The 16,137-nt window shown below is 42.1% G+C and overlaps 1 protein-coding gene across 1 annotated transcript in view; it reads left to right on the top strand.

Annotated features, from left to right (window-relative positions):
• LOC101980291 (poly [ADP-ribose] polymerase 14-like) overlaps window positions 1-16,137 on the top strand; it is a 144,309-nt gene that overhangs the window by 35,639 nt on the left and 92,533 nt on the right. The window contains 4 exon segments of the mRNA XM_013351166.1: window positions 1,375-1,429; window positions 1,999-2,148; window positions 2,398-2,467; window positions 5,633-5,658. Coding sequence (XP_013206620.1) covers window positions 1,375-1,429; window positions 1,999-2,148; window positions 2,398-2,467; window positions 5,633-5,658 — 301 coding nt within the window.

The raw sequence follows: 16,137 nt of genomic DNA, 5'->3' as shown, positions 1-16,137 counted from the left end.
CCTACCTAAGGGCTGGCCTATGAAATGGGCCTAGGCAGTTTCTTTATTAATAAGAAATCATTCCCACATCACATGCAGACACACTGAGCAGCACAAAATGCAGAGATTGTTTAGTCAGCCTTGTCCCAGTCTCCTCCAATGTATGATTCTAGATGAGATCATGTAAATTTGCAATTTAATATCCTTTCCACTTGAAAGGATAAAATAAGCATTTCTACATTCCTTTATATAGTCTTTGAAATTTTATTTTTAATGGCTCCTGTTTTAACACATGAGCATGTAAAAGTGTAGAATTATCCCTCCATTGGATTTTAACTGTCTGATTTTTGTTGTAAACAGAGCTTTAGTTAATAGGATTTACAACTTTGTTCACGTCTCTATTTTACAGGACATATTTGTAGAAAGTGTATGTATATTTTGTCTTTCGTTTTGTTTTTTGACATAGAGTTTCTCTGTATAGCCATAGCTGTCATGGAACACACTCTGTAGACTAGGGAGGCCTCAAATTTAAAATCCACCTGCCTCTGGCTCCATATATATATATATATATACATATATATATATATGTTGGTTTTTCAAGACACACAGTTTCTCTGTTTCTTTGAAGCATGTTGGAACTAGCTCTTGTAGACCAGGCTGGCCTCGAATTCACAGAGATCCGCCTGCCTCTGCCTCCCGAGTCCTGGGATTAGAGGTGTGTGCCACCACTGCCCAGCCAATATGTTTGTTATAACTTTAAAATATTGAACTAAATTACATACTACTATTTGAGGGCTACTATTTTCCAATCACGTGTATGTATATTATGTGAATACTGACGTGAATGCCACAATAGAGAGAGAAGCTCACCAAGGTGCCAAGTCTTCATTTTCTAAAGGATCAGAGGGGTTCAACCTTATGGAAGAGACTGACACCCAACTCACATTAGCTCACTCTAGTTACTTCATTCAAGCATATACAAGGTTAACAGAGTCTGGGAAAAGTTCCAGATACTGTAGTCATCTTGCTTTTCCTGCCTGTGAAAGCAGACAGCCCACACATTATGGAATGCCATAATCTAAAGTAAGAACCCCAGGTTGCCAGGAGTGTCTTCAGACAAAGGTCTGTTCAGCTGCAAGCTCTCTGGAGCACTAAGTGCAGTTTCTAGAGAGACACATTTCTTCAAGGTTGAAACAGTCTCAAAACAAATTCTCAGACTCTACCTATCAACCTAAACCTAGCGAAGGCTTTGCTGAAACATGTCACTCAAAGCCAGGAACAACAGCTTTACTATACACATCACTACATGTGTGCATACAGAATCAGAAGCCCCAGGATGTAAACTCACTGATTGCATAGGGAGCATAATGGTTAAAACTGTGTTTGTGTTTCCAGGCATTTTCAGATGAATTTGACAAAAGGAGTCATGGAAATCCAAGTGACACTCAAGGTAGAGTAAAGTGTTTAAGTTGACCAGTGATTTCTTGTTACCAAGTAACTGTTCAATGACAGGCACAGGATGATGGTGATCATTTCTCTGATAAGTCAAACTGTGGAACATATTAAATGAAAATTAAAGAATATTCCATGCATGTGAGTATAAAAGAAACTGGCCTGTCTTGGGGTAAAAGGAAAAAGTGGGACAAATTAAATAATTTGTAGAGTAGGATTTTTTAAATTACTGATGAGACTACCACCTCCAATGGATCATGTGACTGACATGTGTTTTCCGAGAGACACCTTAAGAGACAATTGAAGCCAATAATTCTCTGTCACATGTGGTTTTCCATTTCTGAGTTCATCTTGTTTGGGGTTCACTGGAGCTTTGTTTTGAAGCGAGGTTTTGCCATGTTGCCTAGGATGGCTCCAAACTCCTAAATTCAAGCATCCTTCTCTCCCAGCCTAGAGCCATGGCCATAGGAAAGACAGCCAATTCAGTGATAGGGTAGCCTGCAACCTCAGCTGTTCTTGCTTCTGATGACTTGGTGCCTGATTCTGTCTTTTCTTTTTCCTGGGGAGGGTTTTATGAAAGTCTCTCCAGCCCTACATTAGGAGTGCATGAAATTAATATTGGCCCAATTCTCTTCCAAGTGGCCATGGGGGACATCACCAAAGAAGTGGCAGATGTGATTGTCAATTCAGCATCAAACACGTTTACTCGAAAATCAGGTAATGAGATGGATTCTGTCTCATGCAGGAATCAGTGTGGCAGATCCTATGAAGAAGTGTTTCTACAGACAAAATGGTTTTGTCAACTGTTCCTGTTAACTAATATCTATAAAGTTATTTCAATGGGCTTTCTTACAGTTGTCAACATTTTTGAAAACGTCTCTTCTGTCTTTACTGCTCTATGATGGGGTATGTTGAGACACAAAGGCATCTTTCTGGTCAGGTCACCATCTTGATTTTCTCATGTAGGAGTCTCCAAAGCAATTTTGGAAGGTGCAGGACCAAGTGTGGAGAAGGAATGTTCTGTCTTGGGTAAGGAATGATGCTGCTTCTTGGAGCCGGATTGGAAGTAGAAGATTGACTGTGGGAGGCGGTGAGGAAATTGAGGAAGGACCTTGGGCTAGGAGAACAATGTATTAATTTGTTTCAGTTTTTTTTTATTTGAGACCCATGTATTTATCTTAAGATCATATATTATGAAGGAATTCCATATGGAAGAAAGTGAAAAGTAGAAAGATAACTCACAGTTAGGAGAAGTTAATTCAAATCCAGAGATCTCCCTGCTTCTGTCTACTTCTATGCCCATGTTCTCTTTCCTGAGCCAAAGGTTTCTCCGTGCCAGGTCAGGAAGTGGCCTGCAGATTCCCTGTAGATCTGATCCTCCTGGAGGGAGTGACTATTTACCCTTGACTGGCCTTGAACTCATGATCCCCTTACCCTCACCTCTACAGTTAAATTGCTAGGATTCTGAGTGTGTACCACCATACCCAGACTAGAATCATGGCTTCTAATAACCAAATGATGTTCGACAGTTAAAGGTATGCTGCCTACTATTGAGTTCTGAATAATTTTCTCCCATCAATAACCTGCTATTCCAGAATGCCAGAAACAACTTCTCAGGGCCTCTGTTCTTATTGGGACACAAAACTCTTCCTGGGGAGACACAACACACATGTTGTCTACAAGTCGGATAGGGAGCCCACAACAGAACAAAGCCCAACTTGAACTAACGACTTTGATTGAGGTTTCTTACAGGAGTATGGGTAAGGGGTTACTTCGAGGAGCAGACTCAAAGACATCTGCAGCACCAGAGCCCAGCACAGCATGGGACAGCTCACAAAGCCATGAATCTACTGCATAGGCTGCAGGCAGCTCAGCATGTTGGAGAGTGTCCTTTCCACACAGCTCTGGTCTAAACCTCTTCCAGTCAACTCGGTTTGTTTCTGATTCTTTCAGGTACAGGTCTGGTGTCATCATTGCAGCTTGTCTTCTCTTAGAGTCAGAGCTGCTTTTCTCAGTCTCCCTATGCTCTGTTCTGCCAGTCTCAGAGCGACTCTCAGCAGTCTTTATGGATTACTCTAGCAGGAAGGAACCTAGAGAATCTGGTCAGTTTCAGGGATTCCCTCAAGCCATTTAACTTGTTCACTTCTGTCTTTAGGTGCTTACCTTCAAGATAGAAGAATTTGATCCTGAGGAAATTTAGACAATAGTCCTACATCATAGGGTTCATCCAACTAAACAATACACCATAATATGTATTTCCAGAGTGCTTACCTTGTATGAGGAATTAAAATCATCTATTGATTCTTAAGTCCATGGAAGGCTAGGTGGGGTGACATAAGCCTTTAATCAAAGCACTCTGGAGACAGAGACAGGCAGAACTCTGTGAGTTCAAGGCCAGCCTGGTCTATTTAGTGAGTTTCTAGGGCAGTAAGGACTATATAGTGAGACCATGTCTCAAAAAGAAACAAACAAAAATCAAGCAAAAAAAAGCACATGGGAGAATATGAATATCTTGTGTGAAAGTTCTAAGCATATAAGGGACATCTCTGGATTTGGTGCCTTCAGAAGTTACTAGAATCAACTCAGAGAGGACACTGGGGGTCATGTGTAAGTTCTCTCTCATTTCTATGTGAATGTGTGTTTCGTGTCTCCCCTGAAGCTAAGAAGAGAGTTCTGAAAAAGAGAGAGCACCAGATGGTGATTGATGGCAAACCTGTGACCGTTTTCCTGAAAACCACGAAAAAGCCAGTGGAGGATCTGAGACCCCAACCTCCATCTGTGATACAGTATCCGGATGAAGCACTGTCTGATGAAGACCTTGGTTATAATTCTGATGACACTATTGTACAGATGGTGAGTGTTGACAGAAGAGCTGTCACTGTTGCTATAACTGGCCCTAGGTCACTGCTTCTGACCTTTTGGTCCAGCGGCCTTAGCTGGGCACTAGCTGTGAGCTAGGTCCTGCTCTACAGAGGTGAATAAACAGGGACAAGATTCCTGTCCTCATGCAGCCTGTATTGGGGTAACGGGACCCACAGACTGTAAGCAAGTAAATGAACTGAAGGAAATAACTTCAAAGACAGAGATGTGCTAGGAGAATAAAAAAAATGTAGTTTTACCTCTTAAGAAAAACAGAAGGACAGGAGGCAGAGGCAGGTGGATCTCTGTGAGTTCGAGACCAGCCTGGTCTACAGAGCTAGTGCCAGGACAGGCTCCAAAGCCACAGAGAAACCCTGTCTCGAAAAACCAAAAAAAAAAAAAAAAAAGAAAAACAGAAGGCATGCAAGAGGAAGATGAAAGGCCTTCCTGAGGTAACAGTTAGCCTGAGGTTTAGATGATAAGGCACCTGCCATTAAAAGATGCATTCAACAAATAGAGAGGGACTGTTATGTGCCAGGCACTGTGGTGCGGCTGGGGGCACAGACACAGTGTGGACTGCTCTTAGGGCCTTGACATCGAGCAAGGGAAACAAAGCAGAGTAAACAGACGTATAATAGAATTCTCTCCAGTGACAAGGGTGGGAAGAATAAAGGAGGATGAGAACAGTGACAGAGCCACCATCCTAAACAGGGTGTAAACAAACAAACCCCCATGATGCTTCATCTAGAGAACATGAGTAAATTAAAGGACCTGGTGTAGGGGTCTGAGGAAATGCTGAAGGAAGACCCCAGACTCAAACAGTATGTAAGAGCAAGGAGTGATTATTATCAGTTTATGTGGGGCCGTTCACCTGTACAAAATGGCAACAACCCCGAGGGGAGCGAACAGGCTTCTTTTAAGCACAGCTAAGGGGAGTTTTGGTGACAGTTAGGTCACCTCAAATATAATTGGTTAATCAATCAACAGTTACATTAGTACAATTTAGTTGGCTATGGTTATAGTTTTACCATTTTAGATCATACTTGGGCAAGGCAGGGTATGTTTTAGGGAGCTTACTGGAACTGTCCTTTTTGGTCACTGCTTTGAGGTACTGTAGGAGGTGCCTCAGGCCTGGTGCTTGCTGCCTCCCTCATTGTCCTTTTAGGAAACTGAAACCCAGGCCCAGCTGTAAAATGGGAAAAGTCAGACCTTTCTCTAGCTTCCTGGTTTTGTAGTAAGAACATTCTAAGCTGATAGAAGCACACACACAGACCTCACAGGAACTGAAGCTCAAGGAGGCAAGAGGAGGGGGAGGCAGTGAGCAAGGGAGAGAGCTAGGGACAGGAAAAGGGTACTATGAGACAGGGTGTAGGATTTTAAATTCAGTGGGGAACTTCACCTGATATTTTTGAGCCTCATGATAAGGGATCTTGATTACAATTTTTAAAAGATTTATTTTAGTCTATGAGTGGGTGCTCTACCTGCATGTAGGGCTTATGCTAGAAAGGAGCATCAGAGCCCACTACTGATGGTTGTGGGAACTGAACTCAGGTCCTCTGGAAGAGCAGCAGTGCTCTTGACTTAAAAAAAAAAAAGCACCCAAATACACACTATGTGATATATCAAGAGTCAGTGACTTTAATTGATTTACCTAATAAGCCTCCAGAGACAAAGCAGTATGTCCTCAAAAGAATGGACTGTCCCTACTGTCTGGAGAGAGCTTAAATGTGGATCATAAGACATCTTGGATGTCGACAGGAATGATGCAAATGCAGCTTCACCTCCTCTCAGAGGCTCTGCTGACTGCTCTGGGGCATTGAAGGTGAATGATAACAAAAATTCCTGTGCCATCTGCAAGTGCACCATTAGCAACAAGCGTGTGCTCCCTAAGTGCAAGCATGAATTCTGCTTTTCTTGTATCACCAAGGCCTTATCATTAAAGCCTGTCTGTCCTTTGTGTCAGACTTCGTACGGTATCCAGAAAGGGAACCAGCCAGATGGAACCATGACTTTCACCACTTCAAGACAGTCACTTCCGGGTTATGAAGACTGTGGCTCAATTGAGATTCAATACATTATGGGAAGTGGCATCCAAACAGTAAGTGTACCAGGGAACATGAGTTTCTTTTGGCTCTGTTAGAGTTACCAGCACCCAAGGGGTCTTCCTGTAGCCTCTTAGATGCTGATTTTCCTGGGAACTTATTCGGTGATTATAGTAAGGATATAATAGCTAGAGACCATTTAGAATTTGGATGTCTTTTCAGCTATTTCAACAGTGTTGGGGCTGAACCCAGCCCTTGTGCATGCCAAGCAAGCACTGCCAAGCTGTGCATCTAGACTTTCATGTTTTTTTTTAAGGCAGAGACCATATGTCAGGGTGGGAGGAATAATCTGAAGAGGAGAACTCTGAATTATTCAGAATATGAGCAAAAGAGCATTTTTTGGTTTTCATAGGCTTTACCTATAATGGGCACACCTTTAGTATAGTAGATTTCAGAGGCATGCCATTTTTTATCTAACATTTTCCTTTCCTCATACAGGATGAGCACCCAAACCCAGGAAAGCCCTACCGTGGAACACGACGAACTGCATACTTGCCTGATAATCAGGAGGGAAGACACGTCTTGGATCTACTCAGAGAAGCCTTTATCAAAAGGCTGATTTTCACAATACAAGACTCTCGAGTACCAGGAATGTCTGATGTCGTTACATGGAATGACATCCATCACAAAGCATGCATGTTTGGAGGACCAGGAAAGTAAGAGCCTTTGAAATGTAATGGTTGCTGAACAAAGTATAGGGGGTGTGAAGTGCTGCAGTTTGAGGCTGTGGTATGAAACGGCATTCTAGCAGTAGATGTTACCCAGTGTCTTAGTTAGGGTCTGTTGCTGTGATAACCAAAAGCACCTAGGGAAGAAAGGGTGTATTTGGTTTATATCTTCTGAATCACAGTCACTGAGGGAAGAATAAGCAGGAATTCAAACCAGGCAGGAAACTGGAGGAGCTGATGCAGAGGCAGTGGAAGGATGCTACTTCATGGCTTATGCCCCATGGCTTGCTCAATCTGCTTTCTTATACCCACCCATGACCACCAGCCCAGGACTAGCACCACTCACAATGGACTGGGCCCTTCCCACATCAATCACTAATTATGAAAATGAGCCAGATGGTGGTGGCACATGATTTAATTCCAGCACTAGGAAGGCAGAGACAGTCAGATCTCTGTGAGTATGAGGCCATCCTGGTCTACAAGAGCTAGTTCTGAAACAGTCTCGAAAGCTACAGTGAAAACCCTGTCTCAAAAAACCAAAAGAAAAAAAAGAAAGAAAAAATATTAATCTATAATGATAACTTCTAAGAGAAAAAAATGGTTAGAGCTGGGCAGTGGGAGAACATGCCTTGAATCCCAGAATTTGGGAGGCAGAAACAGGTGGATATCGGAGTTAGAGGCTGTCTTGAAAAAACAAATTGATCCCTCCAACCTTCTACTCTGCCATTCATAATGTACAACTTGGTTATTAAATTTTGCATCAAAGCTGAGCAGTGGTGGGGCACACTTTTAATCCCAGTACTTAAGAGACAGAGGCAGGTGGATCTCTAGTTGGAGGCCAGCCTAGTCTACAGACAGAATTTCATGACAGTCAGGTCTACACAGAAAAACCTTGTTTCTATGCCCCACAAAATGCATCAAAAGTTGGAGTTTCAGAACCCAAGATGAATGGTGCCCAAGTTGATTTAATTTTAGTGTTTCATGTCAATTTGAAAGGTAGATCCTAAGAATATTTGCTTTGACTTTTTAAAAAAATGTTTGTTTTTATTTACGTTTTTGCTTTGCCTACATTTATGTCTGTGTGAGGCTGTCAGATTCCCTGAAGTTACAGACAGGTGTGAGCTGACATGTGGGTGTTGGGAATTTAACCAGGGTCTTCTGGAAGCACAGCCAGTGCTCTTAACCTCAGAGCCATGTCTCCAGCCCTGCTTTGATTTCTTTTAAGGTCATCTTACTCTTCCTCACTCACATCTTCCCATAAGTCAACAAGGTGGCTAAACTCACATGGATGAAACATGATAGAAAGAAAGTCTTCATTATAAAGAGCCCCAAGATGGTGGGGGATGTATCCCAGGAAATCTGACTATACTTTATAAATCTCAGAGTTCCTGTACTTGTGGCATCCAAAGGAAAAATATCCTGAGACCTTGTCAAGTTTCCCATTTTGAAAGTCCTACTATCGTACGATTACCTTCTCTGTAGAATTTGACATTTATAACATTATGTGCATCAGTACTCAGAATGAGCTAAGAAGTTAAGCAGACTGTCTGGAAAAGAGATGCTGGTCAGTCAGCTGGGCACTTCAGTGACTAGATACCAGCCACTGTCTGATTGTCTGAGGATGCTGGAACCCAGAATACTAGATGCTTAAATGTAAATTGTACAGATTTTGTTGCTGTTGTTCTGAGACAGTATCTCACTGTGTGGCCCAGGCTGGCTTCAAACACAGAGAGATCTGACTGCTGTCACCATCCGAGTGCTGGGATTAAAGGCCTGTGCCACCATACCCGGCTATTGTACAGATTCTTGAGAATTATTTGGGAGGAAGCTAACAGGATTTCTTTTTTTCATGCAGTTTTGGCTACCCTGATCCTCATTACCTGACACGTGTCAAGGCAGAGCTGAAAGCAAAAGGAATTGAGTAAGAAAAGCGCTGGGAAGACGTCTGTGCACTTTTGAAAGAAGTGTATTAGGAGGCCACAGTAGGATAGGCCTCAATCTTTGTGTAGAATAAACTTTGTAACAGTTTTCATGTTAAGTAGATGTAGTTTCTAATAAAAGCAGAAGTCTGCTTGCCAGTGATTTCTAGAGTGTTTCTCTTTCTTGGAAGGCAAAATATGAAGGGCATGTGCTGGGGACATCATAACATGTGAAGAGGTGAGCTCAGATCCACAGCATCCATGTAAGAGTTGGTGTGATGGCACACACTTGTAAGCTTAGCCCTAGGGAGTGGAGACGGAAGGATTCCTGGAGCTCACTGGCTAGTTAGTCTAGCCAAAACCAAAACCATGGGCTCCAGGTTCACTGAGAGACCTTGTCTGAAGAAATCGGGTGCATCTGGGCAATGTGGCGCATGCCTTTAATTCCAGGAATTGGGAGGCAGTAGCAGGCCATCCCAGGCCAGCCTGGTCTACATAGCCCAAGTTCCAGGATAGCCAGCGCTACATAGTGAGACCCTGTCTCAAAACAAACTAAGCAAATATGAGGTAGACAGAAATAAAGACATCTAACATCACCCTCTGACCTCTAAATGCACCTGTAAACACACTCACACCTGTGTATACACAGAAAAGTTTTAGGACAGAAAAACAAATGTTTGTGAGGAGGTCTGATCTCATTCCTGTGTTCTATTGGGGTTGCTGCCCTGTATGAAGTCACCTTCTATATCTTTCATTGAACAGCTGGCAACTAGTAGACCCTCTCCTGCTGCTTGTTTTGCTTGATACATGGTCTCTCTGTGCAGCTCTTAAACTCTCTTTGTGGACCACATTGGTCTTGAATCTCGATCTGTCTGCATCAGCCTTCTGAGAGCTGGGGTTAAAGACGTGCGCTACATGCCTGATTGTATTTGTTTGTTTGGGTTTTTTTTTTTTTTGTCGTTGCCTTTTGTTTTTGGTTGGTTTGGTTGGTTTGGTTTTGGTGTTGGTACTTAAGCCCAAGGTCAATTTGTTCCATTCCAAACCTTTGATTATGTTCCATGGCCATCTTTCTCGTAGTATGTTAGTTGTTTGGTTTTTAATCTCTGCCTGTAAAAGTAAAACCCTTGTGTAAATTGGAAAGTGAAATCATTGTGTAAATGGAAAGTTTAAAAACAGGATTGACTGGAAGAGACCCCCACTTCCCTCCCTACAGTGAGAAACATGCCCAAGAGGTCAGGCAAACTTTGATAAGTAGAACAAGAAAAGCCTTACTTTTCTGGATACAGAACCTAGTAGACAGTTGGTGTTTAATGTGTGTTTGTTGCCTGACTCAACTCAGCAGAGGGATGAGCATATAGAAAGATGAGCTCCTCAAATATTTGGCAGAAGTAGGACCAGAGACTTTGACATTCATTTAGAAAACATTCTTACCCCAAATGTATTGGTGAGACTCTGGCCAGGCCTTTATCTTAGGCTCTGCTCTTCCTGATCCTTGGAATCAGCCTCAAAGGGTGTACTCGCCACAGACATGAACATATATGTTTTCCACATTTTACTCCCATACATTATGCTGTGCTTTTGAATATGTTCTGTTTTACATTTAATGGATAAATAACCTTGCCTTAGTTTAAAATTTTCTAATAACTGTTACCTGAAATATAGTGGATTTTTTGTTGTTTGTTTTTTGGAGCATGTTCTGGTTTTTTTTGTTTTGTTTTTGTCTTACTTTTTGGTTTTTCTTAACCCTTTGACTCAATCCCACCAATCTATGTTGTCTCTCTTATAGTCTTTCTAATCCTTTCCCTGGACGTGAGTAAAGAAGAGCTAAACCTCCTGCAGAGTCTGTGTGGCATGTCACAGTTCTCTGTAAGCAGTTTCCCTGTCAGAAGAAAACCCTAGTAGAGAGTGTTCTAGTGATCTGAGTTCCACCCTCTCTCCAAAATGGCAAATGACATGTTTTGCGCTCTTCCTGAGACACACATGCACACATAAAAACATTTGGCCAGATCATAGTGGCAAGCATTTACTGAGTAGCTTCTCTGCATGTACCTTATGTTGATGTGATCAATACAATTAGTAGCTCTAGTCTTTTAACAGAAAACTGGTGTAGAGAGTATTAGTCAATCACCAAAGGTAACATATTTACTAAGGGGAAATACTATTTTTACTTCAGTCCTTGTTTTGTTTTGAGACAAGGTCTCATGTGGCCCACACTGGCTTCATCTTATCTTGAACTCAGACCCTCCTGCTTCACCTCCTTCCCAAGTTCATATACCCAGGCTGATCTCCTGATCTCTCTCTCTCTCTCTCTCTCTCTCTCTCTCTCTCTCTCTCTCTCTCTCTTTCTCTCTCTCTCTGTCTCTCAGAACTTGTCATGAAACTCAGTCTGTAGACCAGGCTCAAACTCAGATATCTGCCTGCCTCTGCCCCCCAAGTGCTGGGAATTAAAGGCCCTGACACCCTCTTGTGATGTCCGTGGATTCCAGGCCCACATATCATGCACATATATACATACATACATACATACATACATACATACATACATACATGGCAGGAAATAGTCATACACATAAAAGTAATAAAAAATTAAGAAATGTACTTCATATACACAATGCAATATTATTCAGACCCCTCACTATGTTTGAGAGAACAACTCTGATCTAATATCTTTTATGAGGTAGCCTTTGGTGGCCTCCTGATGCCCAAATATTGCTTTGTAAACTTGGTCATAGGTAAGAGTCAATTGGATACAGAGCTGGATTGATCCTCTGTGGCTAAGAGTTCTTGAAGGTTCAAAATCACCTGTAACTCTAATACCTGGGGATCTGGCACCTTTTCTGGCCTCCTGGGCACCTTCATTCATATATGACATGCATGTGCATGTCATACTTTTTTAAAGGGCTCACCTGGGTACAGATTGTTATTACCTACCTCCAGTGTTTCTGACCCAGTAGGTATGCGAATAGACACAAAAAGGTACACTTCTAGCAAGTTCCGAAGTAATGCTGAGGCTGCTGGTCTGGGGACTACATTTTTAAGAATCACTGGCCTAAAAATAAAATATCAGTTATGCAGCTAGCTTGGCCACAGAACACTTTTTATTCTGTTATGCTTTCTTCTTATCTCTCACTCAGCACAAAACCCTATGGTCCATTCCACACCAGAACATCAGTTTTACCAAACACTGACTGTCCTTTTGTCCTTCTGGTCTTTGTCCTGCATATTTCCTCTTTGGAATGTCCCTCTGTTTTGTTCCTTTCTGAGGAGCTACCTATGTAGAGAATGGTTTTAAGCAAAGCACATGGGAAGCAGAGTCAGGCAGATCTCTGTGAATCAAAGTCATCTTGGTCTACAGTGAGTTCCAGGACAGCCTAGGATGTGATCCTGACTAATGAGACCTGTCTCAAAAAACAAACACAACAATAAGAAGGAAGTCGCCTACCAGGGAGGCTGAGTGTTCCCCAGTCCACAACTAGGGTGACAGGACCCTGGTGCACTCCAACCCAGGTTCTCATGGTATCCACAAGGTTATGCATTAGATCAACTGACATTTAGAAGGCCAACCCACCAGAGACTTATACTGGAGGTTAAGATCACTTAGGCATGGCCTATGAAAAACACTGCCTTTGGAATTGCTGGCTGTCTCTAACTGCAGATTCTCTTATGACAGCATGCTCCCCTGCTGTGGATTCCTCATATGTTGGGCAGAATTTTCCTGTGTTCTCTTTGTAGGATGACTTTTCCCAAAACTTTATATCTTCGCAAATAAAATAAGGCAGTCAAACCTTTTGTCCCATACTTCAATAATAAAAAAAAACAAACTTAGAAGCCTGTTCTCTATAATTACCTCCCTGACAGGATGATTGGGCCAGAGGGAAGTCCTTCTGGAGAGATCACAGGAGGAAGTTTTACAGAGTGGAATTGCTGGTGTCTGACCTTGCTAGATCTTGTCCTTCAGGATTTCTGATGAATTAGTGTGGTATTTTAAATGTCTATCCTTGGTATATCTTCAGGAGATCAATAGCACCTAAGTGACCAACCATGTCCAGGTATTATTAATCACACTTAAGAAATGTAAAATATTACACATATTCTTTGCTTTTTCCTTAGATCTCTCAATGCTTTGGCTTTCTCCCTTTATAACCTGTTGTAGTCCCTTTTCCAAAGCAACAATTTTTCTTTCGACCCAAATTTTGAAGTAAAGATACATTTAAAATATACATGTTAGTTTACCTAAGCAGCCCACACAATGAAATATATCTCTGTTCTTAGCTCCTTCAAAGTAAAAAAATTCAATAATAGACATAATCCAGACTCTCTGTGTATATTCCATCTTTACGTGGCTTGTTTTTCTTTACTCCTTTAATCTATGACTGCCTGTACTCTGTCTCTTTAAAGACTTTGTTTTATTTTTTAACCATTTACTTCTTCTTATGACTGTCTATATTCTTTTTCTTCTCTCTCCCAAGACTACGTATATTTATACAACACACTGACCCATTAAGACTTTTTTTTAAAAATCTGGATCTGTCTTTACTTAGCATGTGTAATTATTTTCTGACCAGAAGCAACTTTTTTTAAAATGATAAGTGGACATGGATAGGACCAACTCCATGGTCCTGCCTGTGGGCTCTGCACAGTTCAACATTGCGGAGGTCTGTTCACTTCCTCTGAGACTGCCAGGTGTGAGCCACGCTCACTACCTCAACTCTGGTAACCAACTGGCCCATGCTACCACCAAGTAACTTGCAGCACAATGCCCAAAAAACCACATTCAAGTGCTCTGCCTCTTGAAAGAGTTCATGCTGGCAGCATAGAACCAGAAGCTGCTGTTTCAAAACTGTGCTGGATTTTTGTTTGTTTGTTGTTTTTTGCTACTGCTGAATGAGAAGCATCTCTTAAAGGAGCCACAGCATGCTGCCAGCAAACAGAGCCCATCTGAAATATAAAATGTGGCTAAACTTTGTGTGTGTATCTAGAATTCCTTTCCAAGCTCTTTCAACTTTTATGTGGATTTAGCTCATGCATAATGGCATGGCAATCTGTAAAAAAAAATTTAAAGCTTTTCCTAGTTGAATGTGGGTAGTGTACACTTTGACCCCAGCATGGTAGGGCCAGAAATAGGTGGATCTCTGTGAGTTCCAACTAACATAGTCTACACAGCACTATGTAATGAGAATTTGGAGAGAGAGGGAGGGCTAGAGGAAGGGAGGGGAAAAGAGAGGGAGAGAGAGACAGAGAGAGAGAGCTCTTTCTTGGACCATTAATCTTTTTTCTACGGTCATATGACACCAAGGTCATAGAGTTACAATGAATAAGCCAGTTCCACCAGGACAGACTCAGCCATGGGAGAAAGACTGAAATACAGTTGCTATTGAGTCTTATAAGCCTCCAAGAGGATCACCCATACAAATCCTTGGAAGCAAGAATCATTTAAGTGTGTTGGCAGTGATGGAGTCCATCCTTAGGATAGTCAAGTTGAGTTGATGAAAGTCACTGGAGCACATTTAAAAGACAACGTTTGTTTTTCGGACTGCCACACATGATTCCAAAGCATTTGTCACCTCTGTAAGTATGATGTCACACACAGACAGGCTGGAAAGATGGCTCAGCTGTTAAACTCATGCACTGCATTTTGACAGGGCCTGAACTCTATTCTTAGCACTGATATCAGGCAGCTCACAAACACCTTTAATTCTAACTCAATTTTCATCTGACACCAATGGCTTCTGTGGGCCCCTATACTCTTGTGCACACACACAAAGACACACACACACACACAGAGACACACAAAGACACACACACACACACAAAGACACACAGATACACACACACGCACACACACCCCTCCACCCACCCACCCACACATCCTTTGCTGTAGATTAACAAAGAAGCCCTACAGCATTCTTTTGGAAAGAGCAAGAGAGCTAAGTTGTTGGTGTCAACTTCCTTGTTGGGAATGCTCATAGGACCCAGAGACTTTGAGTGTGCTGCATCTCTGGTATTGGAGCTGAGGTTAGTGTCTGCAAATATCTTCTTGAGACTGGTGGTCGCTATCCTGCACCTAAGGATGTTAAGCTTGCATCCGAAGAGATCACCACTTTGGTCAAACCATATCAGTATTTCCTGGAGTAAGAATCATAGGTGAGCCTGGCAGATATTATGGCACATTTGTTGGCACACTTGTAGCTAATGTCATTGACAGAAATTCATAATGAAGGAACAGAACAGCTCTGATGAGGAGGAGGAGACAAATGACCAAAGCTTTATGTATTATGTGAATGAGGAATTATATAAGCAGGCTCCTATAAAGCCCCTGCCCCAGAAGAGCCTTAAATCAAATGAACAGTATTACTCATTCAGGATATGGGAACCAACAAATGATGGCCTTGATCTGACTGTTGGCACTGTAACCTGCCTTAGATGCATGTGGGTGATTGGGTGCTCTGGCAAATGGCTGCATCAACTGTTGCTGCTGTTAACACTTTTGATGGATCTGGAGGCCCATACTCTACTACATGGTGATGTCATGACCAATATGGACTTGGGCAGTGAATATGTGAAGTGGAAAAGCAGGATACCAGTACAATGCCCATGGCTTGTGCTCAGGATAGCAGGATGGACCACCACACCGCCACCTGTGCTTACACTGCTATCAATCTATATATACCATTATTTTTTTCTTTTTAGATTTATTTATTATTATGTATGTATTGTTCTGCCTGTGTGTATGCTGGCATACCAGAAGAGGGTGCCACATATCATTATAGATGGTTGTGAGCCACCATGTGTTTGCTGAGACTTGAACTCAGGACCTCTGGAAGAGCATCCAGTGCTCTTAACCTCTGAACCATCTCTCCAGCACAGATAGCATTCTTTTAATGTCACCTGAGAATTTAGTTCAAGTTAGGGGTTCAGATCATTTCATCTAGGTCTCTTAATTCTGAAGTGTCTTTGTAAGAGCAAGTGTCTTGATTTCTTTTCTATTGCTGTGGCAAATAGCTGGCAAAATAATGGGGGAAGAAGAGTTTTATTTCAGTTTACAATCCCAAGTTATAGTCTATTGAGGGACGTCAAGGAAGGAACTCAGAGCAAAACCTGGTAGGCAGTCCTGCTTGCTATTCTGCGCAGTGTGACTTCTGAATAAGGAACTCACTC

The sequence above is a fragment of the Microtus ochrogaster genome, chromosome 2 (assembly GCF_000317375.1).
Source record: "Microtus ochrogaster isolate Prairie Vole_2 chromosome 2, MicOch1.0, whole genome shotgun sequence".
Classification (NCBI taxonomy): domain Eukaryota; kingdom Metazoa; phylum Chordata; class Mammalia; order Rodentia; family Cricetidae; genus Microtus; species Microtus ochrogaster.
This window is presented reverse-complemented; position numbering and strand designations above follow the sequence as displayed.